At 34.1% G+C, this 20,491-nt stretch overlaps 2 protein-coding genes and 1 long non-coding RNA gene across 5 annotated transcripts; 1 reads left to right on the top strand and 2 right to left on the bottom strand.

Annotated features, from left to right (window-relative positions):
- The first annotated feature begins 108 nt into the window (after positions 1–108).
- On the top strand, positions 109–1,418 carry LOC112997805 (uncharacterized). 2 transcript variants are annotated; one of them, XR_003262890.2, is made up of 2 exons: positions 109–738; positions 1,127–1,418. It is a non-coding gene; the product is annotated as an uncharacterized lncRNA (long non-coding RNA). The 2 variants fall into 2 exon arrangements; XR_005886441.1 differs by having other exon boundaries at positions 109–827.
- A 3,523-nt stretch (positions 1,419–4,941) lies between these two features.
- LOC100805895 (probable WRKY transcription factor 70-like) lies at positions 4,942–6,680 on the bottom strand. Its single transcript, NM_001315509.1, has 3 exons — positions 6,364–6,680; positions 5,811–5,915; positions 4,942–5,422 (listed from the first exon to the last, which is right to left on the bottom strand). The coding sequence occupies exons 1-3, from the start codon at positions 6,678–6,680 to the stop codon at positions 4,942–4,944; spliced, it is 903 nt and encodes a 300-aa protein (NP_001302438.1).
- A 3,455-nt stretch (positions 6,681–10,135) lies between these two features.
- Positions 10,136–17,888, bottom strand: LOC100812459 (phospholipid-transporting ATPase 1). Of its 2 annotated transcripts, none has more exons than XM_026123878.2 (9): positions 17,812–17,888; positions 15,592–17,553; positions 14,413–14,770; positions 13,437–14,226; positions 13,144–13,267; positions 12,746–12,965; positions 11,863–12,321; positions 11,443–11,756; positions 10,136–10,542 (listed from the first exon to the last, which is right to left on the bottom strand). In XM_026123878.2, exons 2-8 carry the CDS (start codon positions 17,339–17,341, stop codon positions 11,558–11,560), a joined length of 3,900 nt encoding a protein of 1,299 aa, XP_025979663.1. In that variant the 5' UTR covers positions 17,342–17,553; positions 17,812–17,888; the 3' UTR covers positions 10,136–10,542; positions 11,443–11,557. The 2 variants fall into 2 exon arrangements, with proteins under 2 accessions (XP_025979663.1, XP_003533656.1); XM_003533608.5 differs by having other exon boundaries at positions 14,413–14,764; positions 17,812–17,880.
- Positions 17,889–20,491: the final 2,603 nt, after the last annotated feature.

Genomic DNA, 20,491 nt, shown 5'->3' with positions numbered 1-20,491 from the left:
CCTATCCAAAGATAATGACACTTTTTGTAATGTTGCTTAAAGCTTTTTTTGTGCACAAGATGAGGGAACTTTAGTGCCAAAATAACAACTCATAACATAAAATAACAATCGCAGCTAAAAGGTTTGAAGACATTTGAAGAAAACATTAAATTCATTTGTCTCAAAACAAACAATAGATCGAATGAGAGTATTTTCTATTTTTTTTAATTTGGTGGTAATTAAGGATTTTCAATGGATGTTATGTCACACAAAATTATGTAACAAATCAACAATTTTATAGTCATTAAACAAGAACAAAACTCTACCCATCATCAAAGATAAATACTCCTCAAACCACCGGATCAAGATACTTAAGCTAAACAAAATATCATGAATAATATTATTAAGGTTAAATTATATTATTGGTCTCCTACTTTTAATTCTAATTTAAACAATGGTAAATAGACATGTAAAAATAAATATTTTTTAAGTGTCATTACAAAAAATAAACATAATTTGCAGCTCACTTCTCCTCTCTGTCTCTCTCTCTTCACTTTCCCTGTAACAGCCGTTTCTGCCGCTGTCGCCGCCGCAGCTTCTCCAACCCCCACCGCCCCTTCATCTGCAAATTATTTTTCCTTCTTTCCACTGTGCTCGCTCGCGCCTTTATTTTTCTTTTTTCTAGTTTCGATTTGCGTCTTCGTACTTCAGCTACATTTTTTTGGACTAATTAGTGTTTTGAAATGCAGAGACCTAAAGGTGGTGGATCGAGTCCTTGCTTTATTTATTTTCTTTCTTCACAAATGCGCTTTTGAACTGCTTTCTAGGTTTTGCTTATAGTGTTATAGGTATAATAATGTTGTTTTGTTTCCATCATGAATTTCTTGTGTTATGATGTATTGTGATTTACGCCGCTTCGCCTTTGATCATTTTCCGAAGTGCCTTTATGTCCTTCTATTTTTCTCATGCCTAATTGAGCATGAGGTTCTTCTTCTCATACTCTTTCCATTACTACTTTTACCATAGATTGTGAGAACTAGAGTGTGTCTCTTTAAGTAATTTGAAACAATTTTAGTAATCACTTATTAATTGATTAAACCCGCACTCAGATCTTTCACTCTAATCTTGGTGTTGAATTCATTTTCAGGAAGCAGGCAGGTTCATAGACAAAGGAAATTTCAGAGTTGTCCTTCTAATTCGGGTTCTTGCGATGATGGAGTTGCAGATGAAGAGTTCGTGAGTTTTTTTTTCCTTCTGATTTTGTCTCTAGTCACTTGACCACAATTTGCAGGTGGAGGGGCAGTGGGGTTGGAGAAGCTGCGGCGGCGGCGGAAACGGCCAGAGAAAGTGAAGTGAGAGAGAGATAGAGAGAGGAAGTGAGGGAAATGAATTTTTTTGGTTTTTAATAATTTTTAAAATAAATGAAAGATAATTAATTAGAATTTTGGATTTTTTTAATAGCTGCAAATTATGTTTTTTTTTACTAGTGACATTTAAAAAATATTTATTTTTGCTTATTACGATCAACGTTAAATTATAATGTCGGAATTAAATTCTGGAAGACCAAATATAAAATTGAAGTGAATGTGCCACACCAAAAGTCTAATTTAGCTTACTATTAAAATTGTGTAGCCATCGTCGTGTGTTGATCGGATAGTTTTTAAAATTTATTTATTTTATTTTATTATCCAATTTGTTATTATTTTTTAAATGTTTGTTTTCTTTGAAAATCCGTGTATTACACGGACTTCAAAGCTAATTATTCTACAAAACTCTAACGTGAGAGGTTTGGGGTCCATACAAATACACGCTTGTTGCATGCATGAAGAATTCATAGACGCGGGGATTGACATACCCATGTGTACGCACCAAATTAAAACAATTACCATAATAGGATTTAGAATCATTGGTGTGTTAAAGAAAGGGAACATAAAAGAGGTATTTGAACCATCTGGAAAATAAATTAAGATGCAGGACCGTGCCTTTCAATTCTAAGAATTCAACTAACCTTTTTCCTATCGTCTGTGTGAAACACAATTTTTGTTAAAGATAACACTAAAATTTGTTGGAAAAAGAGTGTACAATTATTAACCTTGCATATAAATAGATGCACATCAGTGGCACGACCCTTGGTACCTCTAAGAGACTTGTCCCTACTTATGTCTTGTACTGTTATACAAAACGTTATCGAGAGTGGGGCCCGACCAAAATTTCAATAGTTTTGTTTTGTAAAAATGATTGAAAAACTGAAAAAATAAAATTGTTAACATTTTCTTCTCAAACTGTCTTTTACATAATTGTCATGCATATATTGAATGTTGATTTATGAATTATTTTTTTATCATTGTACTTCAAACTGTCTTCATCCAAAAATTGTTTTACCGAGTCTTTTTGGGTATCTATTACACCCAATTTTATATATATACATATTTATTTGGCCAACAAAAAAAAAACGGTAAAACAGTTTTATTATTTGAATATTGAATAATATCGTGTGTATATAAAAATCGCTTTCTTTGTGGAAAAAGAAGACCCCGCCACTTTTATTTGCTGAATTGGGTTAGCATGAGGGATTGAAAGAGAAAATGTTGGGCAATTGGATATTTAATTGAATTCCAATCCGAACACTTTCTAAAAAATCCACGTCCCCCTGTTCACCACTGACCACTATTTTCCAACAACCCTAAAAGTTGATAATAATTTGGATGTTTGATGATCGAAAGTTTAGTCTTGCATCATATATAGATAAATAGATAGAGAGAAAATGATCTAAACAACTAAAATATAAAAGTGCGAGAGAAATAAAATTTGACTATACATTTAAAATAAATAGTTAAAATTAGATTTAATTAATTAAAATGATTTTTAGGATGAGCTCTTTCAGCCACCTTTCATTTTCTTACTAAATACGCGCGCGCGCTCTCTTTTTCTCTCTCTGTCTCTCTCTGTATTCCAAACGCATCTCCATTACGACTCTGCTTTCTTTTTCACTTTATTTTGCTCTCTTTCCTATTAATTTCTCTTTAGTGATGTGGGTTAGATGATATTCAAAGTCTATCAAAAGCTAGGTTCTGGCTTTCTGAATAATGTGTAAAGTGTGAACCCATGCCACGTGTTCACATATACCCACATATAATTGATTGAAGAAAAGTCATTCCGATTTCATTATTTAACTATCAAACGTACAGTATGTTTATTGCAGGATTTTTTTTGTTCTTACGGTGCTATACTCTAAACATATCACTGTGCTGAAATATTTATAGAACTGGGAATGAGGGTGAATCATAATATGATTGTGTAAACTATCCTTTTAGCTAGAGAAATGCTGACTATACAGTCGTCCCTACACACTTACACTTTTTTTAATCGGCTACACACACTTACACTTGGATATTATTTACTCTCTGAAATATTGTTTAATACAGTTTTTACTTTATCTGATAACTGATTGAAAATCATAAAATTGCGTTTTTTTTAGAGAAAAATGTTAGTACTGAGAATCAGATTTATTATCTTTTGTCTCTTTTCCTTTTTTCTTAACCAATCTTTCCATAGGTAAAATTTAACTTAAAATTTATAGTTAAGTTAAAGTAATATCTGATTAATTAAATTTAATTAGAATAGTGTAAGTTACATATTTTTTTATTGTTGATTTAAATTAAATAAATATTATAAAGTCAGAAGTAAAATTTATTAAATAAGAAATGAGACTTACAATAGTTTATGATTTCTAATTAATGTTTTCGGTTAATAATAAAGATTGTGCTTGAAAAATATTAGGAAAAATGACATTTTCAGAAAGAAACTTGGATGTCATAACAACGACTACGTTAACGAACAATAGATGGAGTAGACTCTTTATAAGGACAAGTACTAAATGACTCTTAATCATATATATATTTTTCAGATTTCAGACGTACATTAATTAGATAATAGTTGTTTAAGAGATATGGAAGATAATTAATAATAAACTTCACCTAAAATCCTTGAGAAAAAGACCTGACACAAAATATCGTCGATGTTCAACGTATACACACGCATAGACTATATATATGAATGAATCTTTTCATTTGATTTTTTTTTTTTTTTGGTTTAAGTGAAAAGCAGTGCATGTGGATATGGAAACATGCTTTCAGGTTTCAGCCATAGATTTAAAGAATCTCCTTTCAACAAGGATGATTTGAATTTTATTATTTCTATCAAGAATCTCCTTGAATATGCATGGACGAGTGAAAAGTTGTAGTGATAACAACATTACTTATTTTTTCATATTTTGTACGACAAAGGCAATCCCTATGATAAGTGTGCTCAACAAAAGTAATCGCATAGAGGATTGGCGGTGGTGTGTGCTCCTTATAAATTTGATATCAAACGTTGATATATATCCTCAAACCCCAAAAGGCAAAAAACATTAATAACACTGTAACCATCAGACAACTCAACAGTTATGGCTTCCTAGGGCCCCCCTGCCAATTAATGCACTGAACCCACCCTTAACCTTTCCAAGCTAGTGACTCAACAACCCTCTATTCATTGCTTAGAGGTACAAAACACCTTTTGTGCATTTTGCTTTTATCTCACAAGGCATATACTTTTCCATTGATGCAAATAAATTACCCTGAAGCCATTCTTTTTATTATGTTGGAATGAAAGTGTAGGGTAATTAACAAAGAGTGTTTATAAATATACTTAAATATTACTTACTAACAGTTTTCACAATGAGATTTAAACTCGAGTCTATATGAGATATGAGCCTCTTTGTTATTAACTAGACTAAACCATATTGAAACATTATGATTATTTCTCATTCATTGAAAGTACCAATATTGACAACAAAAGCACGGATATAACATTTATCTAAGAAAAGTACAACTATATATTACACAATTTGTTTTGCACTGCCTTCGCTGAAGTAAAGGTTAAATTTAAAAAAAAAAATCACAAACCAAAACAAGGACATGCTCATCTAATTTCAAGGAAGGGTTCAAAGACAAAATCAAGCTGGGCAGAATCATACAAGACATCCGAAATGTCCACACTCTTGTACTCAGAGTCAAGTGTTGATGATAGAGTGACATGATGCCTTGGTGAGCTATCAAAAGTGAGGTCAGAAGAGATGAGGTAATCATTGGAGGAAATTGAGGGAGGGACCTCCTCCTTGCACTCCCTTTTCACTGATGATGATGATGGGAAATTATTGGAAGATGAGAGAAAGGGGCACTCTTGCTTGGATGGGGTTGAAAAGGAGTTGTCAAAGCTAAGGAACTTGGAAGAGGATGAAGGGGACATGGGGTCAAGTATGATATCAGGGTTTGCCGAGTTCTTGCAAGTATGGTGCCCATAGTAGGTGGTTTTGAATAGGATTGGTTCCTCTTGAACTCTTTGCACCTGTTTTGTTGCTTGGCAACCTTGGTCAAATTTGTGAGTGCACCTATAGTAGTTCCTGAAAATTGAAAGGTCAAGACATATATCAATTTAGTTAGGCTTAGAAAACACATAATATATCTAGGTCATGCTTGCATAAAGTCTTCATTAAACACTTGGAAAAGAAGACACTAAAATGAATTAAATTTTCTCGGAAGTTAAAATTAACTTGTACATAAATACAAAGTTAAATTTAGTTTTTGAAGAAATTAAATAAGAGAATTTTTGTGAGAATTGAAATATATAAGTTAATTTTAATGTCAGATAAAAGTTTAATTCATTTTACAATTTTATTTTCTTTTATATATACCTGCTTATCCAGAATATTATTCATAATAGAACTTTAATTAGTATTAGATGACAATTGACACATAATCATGCATGTATGATCACATATATATCTATACCTAGGGAATTTGGCATTCAGGATCTCCTTTTGGCCATACTTTCTCCAGTGATGGCCGTCATCAATTGGAGCTTCAGATTCCTTCTCCCATGTTTGTTCAGTTCTTCTGCAAACATGAATTGCAGATTCAGATAAACTTTCTAAGATATATAAATCAATCATCGCAGTGTGTGCAATCATTTTTACAGTGCCAGACAGAAAAAACATAAACACAAGTAAAGAAAGACAAACAAACAAATAAATAAATAATAAACAGGTATAGTATATATAGCTAACTACAACATGGTACTTCACCTCATGTGTATATGAACAATTATTGAATTGGATGGGGTCCAAACAACAACAAAGTATCATGTTGCCAAATTAAAGAGACACTCGATTGATCAGTAAAGGGCATTTACTATTCAGCAATTATCATCATCATCATCATTTATGTTAAAAAGTACAATCATCACGTAATCGGGTGCAGTGAAAATTAGGCAAGGAATAATAATAAAAGGGGTAATAATTAAAAGTCTAAAATTAAATCTAGACATGACCAACAAATTAATTACCTTCTCTTGTAGCACCCTCTTGGTTCCTTAATGGTGGAGCTTTTGCAATTGCTCTCTTGAGAGTCCTCAGACTTGGGAGAGTCCCATACTTGAACATTGAAGACATGATGTGATTCAGAAGTGGGGTTGTTGTGCAAGAACAAGAGGGAGTTTGTGAAGGACATGAGCACCTCTTTCACAAGTTGTTGAGCAAATGGGGTGGCTGATCCATCATCATAAGTCCCATTGATGACACTCTTAAGTTGTTGGGCAGAATCACGCCCTCTAAGAAGCTCCTCAATTGCTTTCCTACGACTAGAACCACCAAGATTTTCCATGTTCCAATCCCTTCACACAAGTTGAACCAACCTTGTTGTTTGTGGTCTTTCACTCACACACCCACTCAACTGAACTATATATATTATATATACACATGAGGGGAGGCGTAATATTATTATGTGGAATAATACAAGAGGGGCACCAACTTGTTGCAATGCGCACATGCTCCGAAGTTTAAAGGAACCTTGCCACGAAAATTCCAACCCCTTTCAACACGAAATCGGCTACCCACGCTCTACCTTAGCGCGTGAAAGCCAACAACGGTTTGGGATCCGCCACGTGTACTGGTTTTGGGATGGGGTTTCTCTGTGGAGCATGGGGAACGATGGCGCGTTGGGATGAATGTCACCAGAGCGCAAGTGACGCCATCGTACTTACGTTGCCATAGATGTCATGGTGACAGGTGGCATCATTTTATTGGCTACCAAAAGATCAGTCTCTGACAGAATATGGTTGAAAAGACGGGTATACCCTTTCTGAGAGATAAGAATACATAACAAGTTAGTCTCTAAACAGTGTCAAATTGGATAAGGAGTAGAGATAATGTGCATCGCACGTGACACTTATTATTAAGATAACAATATACTCACTACCATGATATAAAATCTTTTTAATAACACTGTAATAAAAATTTAGAGGAAAATTATTATCACTCGATGATAATTTTATTCAAGTAAAATTATTTCCCTAAAAACTAATGGTCATGTGGTTGAGGATTTAAGTGTGAATGCAGAGAAAAACATCTAATAGAAAATATTGATTTCTTAAATGAATTTAAGAAAGATTAATATTTGACTCTCCGGTCAAGAAATATTTTAGATTTTCCGAAGAGATAAAGTTAAATTAAATCATAAGATTTATACAAGTAGAAATATTTTATGCATTTACCTGATAATTTTGAATAAAATAATAATGTGATCCAAAAATTTAAAAACTTGTTTAATAGTATAAAATAATAACAATATGTAAGTTATTGGGAATACTCTTTATTCCCGGTTTAGATTCAGCGCTACAGTCCGCAATTCATGAGCTTGCACATGGCCACCAGAGGTATCGATTAGAAAATTTCTATAATGTAATCACGTGTCCTTTCTGCATCATATACTACTTTCAGTTCAATTCATATTACAATTTCCCTTGTATTTGAAGAAGATGGCTAGCATAATAACTTATATATCATGTTTGTAAATGTTTAATAGAAAAGTATATTGCGTAATATGATAATTTCAGTAATCCACCTTCGGTTAAAAGTCGTTGAAAATTTGAGAAGAAGGAATCGATTAATAATTCAGGATGCATAAAAAAAGAATTTGAGGTTTCTCTGGATCTAAAGTTCCAAACAAACAAACAAAAAAAGGTTGGTGAATGTTAGTATGAATTCGAGAAAAGGTAAGTGTGAACGAATTAATTGCTGAGAAGACTTCTTTGTAAGATTCAATCTTGTCGTTCCATATTAAGGGCAGGTCAAGCCACCTAGATTCGGTTTACATACGATATAAAAAGAAATGTCATGATGTCAATATAGAATTCAAGTAAATGAAAGCAACATCGGAGGAGGAAATATTTTAGCTCAACTAGATTCTAGGGTGTATAGATGGTAAAATTAATTAAGGTAGTATATCCATGCCAGCACTCTTTTAAGTAATTTTACCTCACTTAAAATTTAATACATTATTGGGGAATGAGACATGTGCTAAGTATTACTTTAATCCAATCAAAATTATATTTATTTCCTTAATTGGTAGATTGAACTGACATCATTCTTATATTTTATTATCACGTTTCGCAAGGCTAAAGAGATTTTGGTTTTCATGATGACTAAGTTGTGGATGGAATCATCAGGGGAAAAGTCACATTAATCAAAAATTAAAATTCCAACAAAAGAAGATAAAACTAAAAAATATCTGGTGTCTAGTTAATTATGGGTCGGTAAATGGATGTTATTACATTGAAAACGTTGTTCAATAGCTTTGTATCTTCTCTGAATTATGGGATACATATATAGCGGAGTATATACCTTTAATTTGAAGAAATTATGGCCAATACAAATTAAGGTTTGCATAAAAAAAATCAAATCAAGGTAAATTCTCTTATCTGGTTGTAAATATAAAAAAATGAAAATAATTATCTGACTTCAAAACACTGCAGTGGCGTTGTGGTGCACTCCTCCTTGCTACTTAAATGCTTTTATCTCTTCCGAAGTTGTTTCACTTCACTTGGTTACATTACCTAATTGTTCGTTATCTCCCAAGTGGTTCGTCTCTTAATATTTAACCTCCTGCAAAGCTTTCCCCACACTCATTGCGTACTCACAGGCTCATCTTCTCCTTCTCTTTCCAACAAACTCTTTCTAAATTCCTATCTCTTTCCCTTACCTCAAATTACCTTTTTCTTCTGTGCTTGGTATTGGATTGAAATATTCTCTATTTTGTTGGAGATATGTATCTTTACTGGTGGGGGTATTATATATTGTCATTTCTTCATGGGGGCAGAGGAATATAACAGTTTTAAATTACATCAAACGGTGTTTGTTTAGCACTATGGCACTCACTATTTTTATCTCTTTATTTGTAATTTCCATGAGTAATTAAACATTTTTAAATCTAAATTTTAAGATGGTATGAGAACATCACAAAAAAAAAATGATATGAAAACGTATCTAAATCTCAAATTGACTAGGGATAAGATGAAATAGATATAAGTAAGACAATTCTCATCTTACATCTTACAAATTATGTATGAATAATTGAATTAGACTTAAATTCAAATTAATAGATATAAGGATGTCTCCGAGAATCTTTATTTACTTGAGCTTCTTAACATCCTTGATCGTTTAGTATTTCAAGTCGATTGCTACACAAGCTCTAGTGTAGCTCTAATATCTACTATAAAGAATTTTGTTGTGAAGTTTGGTAGAAGATGGCTTAGAACTCGGAACAAATTGAGTACATTGATCAAATTTGAATCATATCAAGATATAGAATTATTTTTAAATTTTAATAATGTACTTTTATTATCTTAACAATTGTTGTATTTTAATACACTTTATGTTCCTCTATAAACAAAGTTATTAAACTTTATCAAATTCGTTTGCATATATTTACTTTGATTATATGATAAGAATCATAAGAATAATTGACACATTTTTTGTATCAATTAATTATAATAATAAAATTTATATATTATATGGAAAAAAAATGCATCTTTTATTTTTTGAATCAATTTTATTAACTGTGGTCCTGGGAATAACAGTTACAGATTCAAAAGTAAAAAACACAAACAATAAAAATGTAATATTTGATGTTTTAAAAAAATTCATTTATTAATTTCTTAAAACCATTTCTTAATTTCTACAACAGATGCATATCTTCTAACGGCCCAAAAAAATGCATCCTTAATTATAGCAATTAAAAGAAACTAGGACACTAACAAGACCAATATCACACCATTTGTGTTGAAAGATTGTGAAAATTACCTTTTCTTTCCTTTCATTTTGTCCTTTCTTGAGACATTCTCCTTTTAAAAGGACGTTTTTCAAGCCTGATTTTTACAGAACTATAGTACACACTTAGTTACACTCTACTCTCTCCCACACTTTTTCTATAAACCGTGGATCATTATTATCAAGTCGCCACTGATAAAATTCCACCCACATCAAATTGCTGGAGATACAGATACCCGAGTCTAAGCCTATTCCAACCTCCATCTCCTATTTACCTTCCCGACCTGACCCGACGCATTTGAAAAACCAGGCAAGCTATTTTGCCAGCCTTGGCATGAGCTTCCACGTGGCACAATCTCTTACTATGTTGGATGCCAAGCATTTGTCTTACACCAATGCAATCTGCTTCAGCTATTCATCTGGAAAGTTTAGACCAGAAAAAATCATGACCAAGCAGAAACAAATTTGAACACATGAAAGGGGCATCTTTTTCTTTGGTTAGATAGTTCTTCTTAATCATGTAGGAAGTGTGAGCACAAACACAAACAATGACAGCAAATTATATTTTAATAGTACTCTTGTATGACCATAAAAAACCTGCATGACATTTTTTTTTTAAACACTAATTTGCAACATATGCAAGTGCAGCGGTAAAGTTGTGCCTTGGTGACTTGTTGGTCATGGGTTCGAATCCGGAAACAGCCTCTTTGCATATGCAAGGGTAAGGCTGCGTACAACATCCCTCCCCCATACCTTCGCATAGCGAAGAGCCTCCGGGCAATGGAGTACGAAGTTTTTTTTTAATTTGCAACATACAATTATGATCAAGTCATTTGCTTGTTTGTTACAAAACTTCGACAGCAAACATGTTTCTGAATGTGAACTTCACTAAACCTAGAACCACTCACAAGAAAAAATGAGAAAAGTTTACACAGGGCATCCATCATCCAACAAAATCCATCCTTAACCAGATGAGGCTCAATACTTGTACAAACTAAAATGATTCAATGGAGATTCCTATAGACACATGGCCAACAGAACTATAGCCAGACTGCATCAATCGTTAGCAAATTTTATCCAACTCTCAATCCAATAGGATACTAGGATTCAAAGATCCTTGCTTCAGGTTTCACCTAGAAGCAGCAAATTATATTTTAATAGTACTTAGTAGCTACCAAACGACATTTAGTGCACCTTTGGACTAATTTATTGACAACCTACTAAATTAAAACATGTAAAGATAGTGTTTGGAGGAAGATGTCCATTATTCATCACTAAATCTATCACCATCTACATAAATATAGAAAATTTGCCCTTACCTGGTCACTTGCGCAACCAACAGCCACAGGAATGCATTGTGATGAACAAATACAAGGGAAGCCATTTCATTTGAGATTTCTGTAGTTTCTACAAGACACGGGGCAGTCACACAAGTTAACTGGAAACTTGTTGCCTCGGCTGCAAATTATCATGTCGTTTTCTCATTAACTCAGCTTCTCTAGCTATCTGGATATCCGAAGGCCAAAAGATTTGATAAACAACTTTGCAAGTAAAGCGAGGGAGCAATGCCACAATAATTATAAGCAAAATTGTTATCCAATATGTAGGGGACCTTGCCAGATGATAAATAGTCCTGCAATGATTTTGAGGGACAGGTTAGCTGTATATTATACCCTACAGTACTGCTTCATCCATAATACAGATTACAGAATACTTATTGAAGGCCACATGTAACTAACCAGTAATTGGGAAACACAGGTATAGAATCCAGTACCACCATGCAACCATATGTAATGATTATTGATCCCCAGATAGCAACATGAGTAATTAATACCCAACGGTTGATGTCCATAGCAAGGTGTACATTTACAAGGATAACAACTGCAATCGTCCACAAACTGCCCATGCTCCATATGTCAATTGAACTGTCCTTATAGGTGAACAATGGGATGTAGAAAAGAACAAGGCTCTGCCATACTGTGTCCATCATTGTGATCCAAAATAATTGCATATTGTAAGCTTCTTGCCTGTGACCTGCACCATACAGTTTCGGATACTGCAAGAGTGTCCTATGGCTCAAGTCCTTGTCCTGAATACCAACAATAATGGTAGGTATAGATGTGTATATCACAGAATAGAAAACACTACTCCAATCCGTCAGCGCAGAAGTTGTAGAAAAAGCCGTGCATAATATATACCTAAAGACAAGGAAAACATCACATCAGAATGTTTAAAAAATCATACAACCTGCTACTACTAAAATCAAATAACTTCTACCTTTGAACCAATAATTTATGATACACCCTACATATTACACGTATCAACAAGGATAGCATACGGAGGGAAGAAATATATTATTTCCAGAAATGTTGGCACCAGAATATAACAAGATAGAGTTGTACAAACAAAACTTAACATCTAAATATGGAAAAATCCTTTTGCCAATTATCTGCACACAGCCTATTAATATCATAGGCAAATATTAAAAATCACATGTTTCTAACTCAAGCTTTTGTCCAAATGTCTGAAAGATCAGGGATAACGAAAGAAATAAGGAAAGAGAGACCAACTCATGTAAACACAAGAGTAACTCGTGTGATATCCAAGGACAACCATACATACCAAAATAACATCATTACAAAGACAGCATTGCGGTAGAAGTTGTACAGAACTAAATAACCAACACGCTGATAATTCCAGTGCCCATGAACCAGAAGTAATTTTTTCAAGAACTGAAACTGTCCCATAGCAAAATCTGATGCCATCACTGCTTGGCGCCCTTCCTGCCCACATATTCCTACACCAACATCTGCCATTTGGATCATTGACACATCATTGGCCCCTGTCAAATGTAATCGAGATAAAAAAAAGATTAAGTTCATATTAAATCAAATCTTATATCAAAATCCATCTGGCAACACTATCTGAAGCCTGGACTGCCATGCAAATTACTATCAACCAGGCCTCACAAGAACACCCAAATGCAAATTAAGTTCAATTTCATATTACAAATATCTTACCATCACCTATGGCCAGTGTCATATCATCTGTGCGGCTCTTTATCAAATCAACAATTCCTGCCTTTTGCAAGGGTGCAACTCGACAACACAGCACAACCCTACAGGAAGTTGCAAGGTCGAAAAGCTGTTGAAAGGAAAAAGGAAATTGGTACCATTAAGTTTTATTTAACAACTCCAATCTAAAGCAGTGGTATATTAACCTACTACATCACTTAGAGAAAAAGAAAGTTTTAGATGTTCAACACGCATAAATATTTCAAACAACAAATTCAAACGAGGAAGGACAACTTTACCTCTGACTCCAGTTCCTTCTCCAAAATATAAACCAAACTGTTTCCATCAATTATGAGTGCCAATGGAGCATCAGTTCCTTCTTCGTTTCCAGGATTACATTTGGGAAAGCTCAAAGACTTTGAACCATTGGGAATATCAAGATCACCATGTCCAGCATTGGTTTTGTGCTTTTGATTCCGACACCCTCCACTTGATGATTTCACACCATATTTGGCTTTAGCATCAGCCAAAAGATTTCTACATTCAACCTCTGAAGTGCCATTTATAATAATCTGCTGCATGTCTCCACTAAGAAGTTTGCAGGAAAGACCAATTGAAATTGCCGTCTCTTGCTTATCACCAGTAAGAACCCAGACCTTGATTCCAGCTTGCCGTAGAGCCTCAATTGCTTCTGGTACACCCTCTTGTAGCTTGTCCTCAATTCCAGTTGCTCCAAGTAACTTTAAATTGCTTTCTATAAGAGCTGCTGTTTGCCGTAGTTTAGTAGCTCTGTCAGTCAACGAAGTGCTTGCCTCTTCATACCTGCTTTGCCACTCCTCATGTTCAGCACCAGAAAGATCCCTGGAGGCTACTACAAGAGTGCGCAAACCTTGTGAAGAATATTCATTCAAATGGCTCTGAGTTGCATGCCATATGTTATTGTTACTCTCACTGCCATTTTCCAAAATGCTAAACATTGAAGTATCAGCACCTTTGACTAACACCTTTACCGCGTTGTCAGGAAACCGAATAACAACAGACATTCTTTTTCGCACACTATCAAACTCATGCAGACCCAATACATCCAATCTATATACCAGAGACAATGAAGTTATTTAATAATCTAGATGTAATTTAGGTTACATACAAAGTGCAAGACAGAAGTAGAATATTCAAGTACATAATACAATTTTATTAATTGTGTGTGTGTGAGAGAGACATTGCTAAAACAAAGTAAAACAAGTAGTCCCCCACCAAAACGAAGTCACTATCTACCTGAGTTTCTCACCGTTGACATCAATAACAATATGTCCAGATGTGCGTTCAAAAAGAGTATATCCATATGCAGAGGCCGCAGAAACTAGAGCTTGTTCATCAGGAGATTCTCCCTGGTAATCAATGCGTCTAATATCTTCATTTACTTCATTAGTTCCAATACTAGAAAATTCATCATCACCAAGTATAGGGATTACAGTGTTACAAGCAGCCAATGTAAGAAAAAACTCATGAGCAGCAATTTTTTCTTCTCTATTTGAGTCTTTCTGCAACATTGTCATCAGTTCAGAATCAACTGCAATTGCAGATTTGAGCTTCCAACTCCGTTTAGGAATAACATCTGCTGCTGCTGCTGCAATCATTAACAAAAGTCTTGTGATATTTATGCACCAGCAAATTTGTCAATTCATCATAAGCTTACAAATGGTTTCTGATGAGAACTCACACAGATGACACCTTCTACCTTAGATCAAGATATATAATTGAATCGAAAGTTTTGTAATAGAAAAATAATTAAAGAGCATAGCCATTTCAACAAATAAGCAAACCAGCAAGAAGAGATTGAACAATGGAAAGAAAAATATCACCTAACTCACAGGAAGCTCTTCCCCTCATACAATAATTACAGAGTTTAAATATTCACAAAGCATTTTTGCAAGGGCTATCCTAGGATCAATTATAAGTAATTGAATAAAGGGTTTACTATCTTTATAGCCCTTAAACTTTTTAAGATTTTTGTTTAGTCACTAAACTTTATTTTGACGAGTCAACGTCCCTTAACTTTTTATCCGTTCTTACTTTTAGGCCCTTAACTTTTTATCCATCCTTAGTTCCGGTCCCTTAACAGGGTTTATAAGTAACGACCAGAAAAAAGTTAAGGGACTAAAAACAGAAATCCTAAAATGTTTAGAGACTAAAAAGATAATAAACACTTGAAAAAAAAAATAACAACCAAAGAGCACATGTTATATTGGAACCAATTCTCATCAAGCTGTCCAGCAGAACAGTCATTATCATAAACCAAGGCAATCAAAAAGCAAAACTAATGAATGCATTTCTCAGACTTACACAATAATTGTTAAGAGACTAAAAACTGCAGTAGCGAGGTAGGAAATAATGGCACTGTACCACATTATAAAGCAGTCTAAACTTAGATAACAATCTCAAGTGATTTAATACCTGTATTATCAACCATAGGCAAGGAGCTCCCGTAATTCTTCCCATGTACACTAGCCCTCTGGAATTCCATTTTGTTTTCTGTTAGTGTTCCTGTCTTGTCTGAAAATACATAGCGTATTTGACCCAAATCTTCATTTATATTTAATGATCTACACTGAAACCTTGACCCAGAGCAGGCATCATACATATCCCTGTCTTCAATCATGAAGTATGACTGACCCAATCGAACTAACTCCATTGTGATGTAAAGAGATATTGGTATCATTATCTGAAACACTATAACAGAACTCAAAAAGGAAAAAAATGCTTCCATTGGTATCCCATAATACTTATATTTCTTTCCATTATCCGGTCCATTGGTGAAGTATCTTTTTCTGTAGTAAGGCAAGGTATCAAGCTGGTTCTTGTGGCGTACCAACCAAAGACACATCCCAATGGCCACAACCAAACACATGATAAAAAGAAAAATTGACAACCAAAGGGTTTCTCTGTTCATGTAAGTTTCCAGTCTGCTTCTCTTGGAAGGAGAAGCTGCACTGTTCAACATTGCTTTTGTTTCCTGTCCTGCATAGACTACAACACCAATTATCCAATCTGTGTTCTTCAATTGGCAACCACGCAGAACAATGTTTGACTGGCTAAGGGAAAACTTTAGCCCATTGAACTCCATGTTGGCCGTGAACTCATAAATATTCCGGTTCGGTTGCTCACATCTAATTACACCAAAAACATCACAAGCTTCTGATGCAACCGCTGAAGCTGTTTCCTGCCTAGCATACCTTGTCTTCAAATTTGATTCTCCATCCAAATTCATTGTCTGAATATAGGCAAGCCCACTTTGATCACTCGTCCCCAACAAGACCATGTCAGCTGGAATTGTCTCATCGGCAAAGATCTTAACAACCTCACCAGCTTGTATTTTCTTCCATTTCTTTGATCGGAAATCACCGGACTGAAGCACCAGAGACTCCCGGTTGTTCTCATTGCGATCTGACCTGTGCCTCCGCCAATCCTCATAGCCATCCTTAATAGCCGTGACACAAAGAACAAACAAAAGCGGGAAAAGTGACACAGTCCTCCCAAACACAGCCAGTGGCGGAAGCTGATTGAGCGCAGCAATAGCAAGGAAATACAGATAAGCCACCCGATGAAACTGAATGAAGAGATTCTTGGGCAAAAAGGTAACAAAGGTGTATCTGCTAGTCCGGATCTCATTCCCGGTGAACTCATACTTATCATTCGTCCTCCTCGGATCATTGATATAAATCAGCCTGGCACTGTCCTCATGTAAGGCAGCATCATCAAATTGCAAACTTTTGTGCCGAATTCTCTGTGATTTACCATTCAACCTGCTGTCCTGCACCTGAGATGAAGCTCCGGATATCTCGAATGGCACGCTACGGCTATTGGCGGCATCAGGCAGTTCCATTGCACCCCAAGATACCGGGCTCTTCGTCTCGGGCTGGGGGCATTCCAAGGGAAACTGCCACGGGGACTGAGCCTCAGAACCGCTAATATTATTCCCAAACGCTGCAGTGTAGAGACTACAATCTCTAGACAACACAACGTCCCCACCGTCTCGTTCCTTCACATCCAAAACGATGCTCTCAGCGAAAGCATCATCAAAGGCGGAAGAAGAGAAGGAACCATGGAGGGAGAGGTAGCTCCGGGAACCCGATTTCCCGCGGCGGTGATGAATCACTGGACGAGAATCCGATGATTCCAAAAGCAAGGACTCATTAGAACTCATAAATACTTCTCCAACCACATTGTATCAACACGACACAAACAATCCACCGTCGGAAAAGGGATCGATAAAACCCCCAAAATCCAATTCCACGCGGCAGTAACGAGATCTAAGACACGAATAGGAATCACCCCCGAGGCATTCTCGATTGGCACGACGAGAACAATAAACAAAAGCCTAGCTACTCAATTACGCTAAAACTAACGGTGGATTCCCTGGAATTGAATTAAAATGTTAAATAGCTGTTGAACAAATCGGAAAACAAAAATTGAATGAAATGGTTAACCCTACATTGAAAATTAAAAAAAAAAGATATGGTGATGGAATGAAAATGGAAGTGAAAAGAAATGTGGTTGAGAAGAGGGAGAAGGGATCAGAGATTGAGATTTGGGTTGGAGTGAAAGGGAGAGATGGAAGGGTGCATCGGAGTTCCAAGAGAGAGAGAGAGAGGAGCGGTGAACCACCAATCTTACCTTTTCCCTTACTTCCTTTCTCCTTTCTTCTTTTCTTCGGGCCACCACCATCCAATGCCATTACTCTCCTTTCTCTCTCTCTCTTAAGACACTTATATTTTTTTATAAAAAAATAATATTAATCGTTAATGGTTAATTTTTAAAAATTGTTTAAGACATTGTACTAGAGTTTTCAATAGGTAAGATTCTAATTTTTTTATTTTGTAATCTTCTCGCTCATAGGTATTTGGAAAAATGCAAATTTGCATAGTTTAAAAATGAGTAAAACATTATATAGAAATTAAAATTAAAAATTTACAAATTTATCAACACTAATATTAAAAAACATTACAAATACATCAAAAGTTTATTTAAGTCAAAAAAATATCACACCAAGTGTGTATTGATGTAAAAAACAAATAGTGGTGTATTCAAAACTTAAACCCAATCTCACTATCTAAATAGCAACCGTAATGTCTTTAAATTCTCATGATTGTATATGGATTTTGGTCGTTTGTCTTTTGTGATTTTTATTTTTTCTTTAATTTTTAATATAATGGAGTGTGTTGTTTTGATTGTTGATGCGGACCTAATTGGAATTGTTTTTTCTCAATTTACCTTACCATAACTCTGAATTTTGATAAAAATAAAATAATAAAAAAAAAGATAACAACAATCTTACACTAATAATTGATGTGTTTTTTTATGCGGATTAATAATTTATGTGTTTTGTAATGCGGACTAATAATTTATGCATTAAGAAAAAAAATGCTATAATATTATCTTCATTATTAATTAAATTTTATTAAGGTTGTTGGTCATATAATATTTTAACAATTATTTAATGAGAATTGTTTATAATTTTATATTACTTTAAAAGATTAAAATATGTTAAAAAAATATGTTTTAAAGGTGTCATATTATCAGTTTTCATATATGTTGACATTTTTTAAAAGTATATATTGACAATTTTTTTACAGCGTATATATTGACATTTGATGATGCAAGAGTATATACACGTTTTTAAAAATTATTGCAGAGCTGCTATAGACTCAAGTGGTAAAATGCTTGTTTTTTTTTCATAAAATATTGAGTTTAACTATTGTGAATAGGAAAAAAAAAGAGTTTGAAAAGTCATATCATTTGAATTCAACTTAGATTAGTTAAGATCTAATATAACTTCAACATCCTTCTTCGGAGTTCGGACCACCCACCATGTCCAAAGTCCATACCTTCTTTATTATCCTTTGTCTTCCCTTTAAAATAATATTTATTATTATCTGTATTATTCGAAGACAGCTTTAAACTCTTTTGTAAGAATATTGATAGAAAATAGCTTAAGAAAATTGGTAGAAATGCATTATTGGTTAAATTTTATTAAGATTTGGGGTACCAAAATAGTAGGGGTTTTAGTAACTAATTTTAAGAGTTTCACTTACTAACTAAAATGGATTTTACTTCAAATTGACTCAGTCTGGCATAAATTTATCTAATAAAATAGTATAAAAAGACTATATTGGAGAATGTAGTAGTAATATTTCCTTTAATCACTAATGTGTTTACCACTATATTTAAAAAATAATAATTTTTGTTATTTATTATAAGTTATAACTACTCAAAAATTATTTTAGATATAATATTCTTTTTTTGAAAAGTCAAATAAAATATTTAAATGAAAATTCATAAAAGATATGAGAATGTATGATTAAATGACAATTTATAAAAGATTTACATTATAGCATATTCCAATTAAATTCTTAGTTTCAGTCAAAAACAAAATTCTTAGTTTTACTATTGTTGTGTTGTTCAACTAAAAAAACGTGTTTTTTAAGTTGCTAGATTAATCTCATTTCAAAGTTTATATTGTAGGTTTTGCCCACTAAATCCCCCCACCCTATCGTAGATCACCACCATTGGTCGTTGGAGGCAATTTTTGGCGGCAACCTTTCTAACTTCCGACCATGGTTTTATTTTGTCCAGTGATCACCAAGCCTCCATTGGTATCAAATCTTTTGGCATGTTGATTTTGTGTGTGAAAATTGAGATTTCAAATCCATAAGAACTTTTTATCATAATCGAAATTTGTTTAATCGAGAACAAGGAGATTTCATTGGGGGAATGTAGAGGTTTATTAAGGTGCTGTTCAGGGCAGAATGAAAGGACTCCATGCAGAGTTGTCACTTGTGACTTCCAAGAAAATGCGATGCCAAAATCTATCAGTACTCAAACAACCTTACAAAATTGGGTAATACATGCCCATTTATATATATTTATTCATACTATGAGCATATCCGCATTTCTAACATCATCTTCGGCATACCCACAAAAAATGACATATGCTTTTTTTTCAAAAATTTGTTGTGCATAAATAATGAGCATTTTTCTTTGAGAAATAATTAAATAAACTTACATAGTCCGGCATCATGTGTTAAGGGACAGATGAATACGATGTTGCAGGAATATTTTATAAGTTGATGTTGTTTCATCATGTCAGTAACCACTACAGATGAATACGATGTTGCAAGAATATTTTATAAGTTGATGTTGCAAGAAGTATGTCAGTAACCACTAACGAGGAGTTGGGACAGATGAATACTTAATACTCACTCTTTCTTTTCCATAAATCCACTCCTAGCCTAGTTAGCCCAGGCACTACGGCTACCTCAAAAATTAAATTGGGAAACAAATTAATAAATTTCCT

Source organism: Glycine max, chromosome 9, assembly GCF_000004515.6.
Source record: "Glycine max cultivar Williams 82 chromosome 9, Glycine_max_v4.0, whole genome shotgun sequence".
Lineage (NCBI taxonomy): Eukaryota > Viridiplantae > Streptophyta > Magnoliopsida > Fabales > Fabaceae > Glycine > Glycine max.
The sequence above is the reverse complement of the archived record's forward strand: the minus strand, read 5'-3'. Positions and strand labels throughout refer to the sequence as shown.

Bases quoted from the DNA above. Each gene is read 5' to 3' on its own strand.
- LOC100805895 (NM_001315509.1), bottom strand. From the start codon at position 6,680: ATGGAAAATCTTGGTGGTTCTAGTCGTAGGAAAGCAATTGAGGAGCTT. The intron at 5,916-6,363 runs GTAATTAATTTG...TCATGTTTGCAG, and splicing joins AGAGGGTGCTACAAGAGAAG to AAGAACTGAACAAACATGGG. The intron at 5,423-5,810 runs GTATAGATATAT...TTCAATTTTCAG, and splicing joins CTGAATGCCAAATTCCCTAG to GAACTACTATAGGTGCACTC.
- LOC100812459 (XM_026123878.2), bottom strand. From the start codon at position 17,341: ATGAGTTCTAATGAGTCCTTGCTTTTGGAATCATCGGATTCTCGTCCA. The intron at 14,227-14,412 runs GTAGATAGTGAC...TCTGGTATATAG, and splicing joins GTCAACGGTGAGAAACTCAG to ATTGGATGTATTGGGTCTGC. The intron at 12,966-13,143 runs GTAAGATATTTG...TACATTTGACAG, and splicing joins GACACTGGCCATAGGTGATG to GGGCCAATGATGTGTCAATG.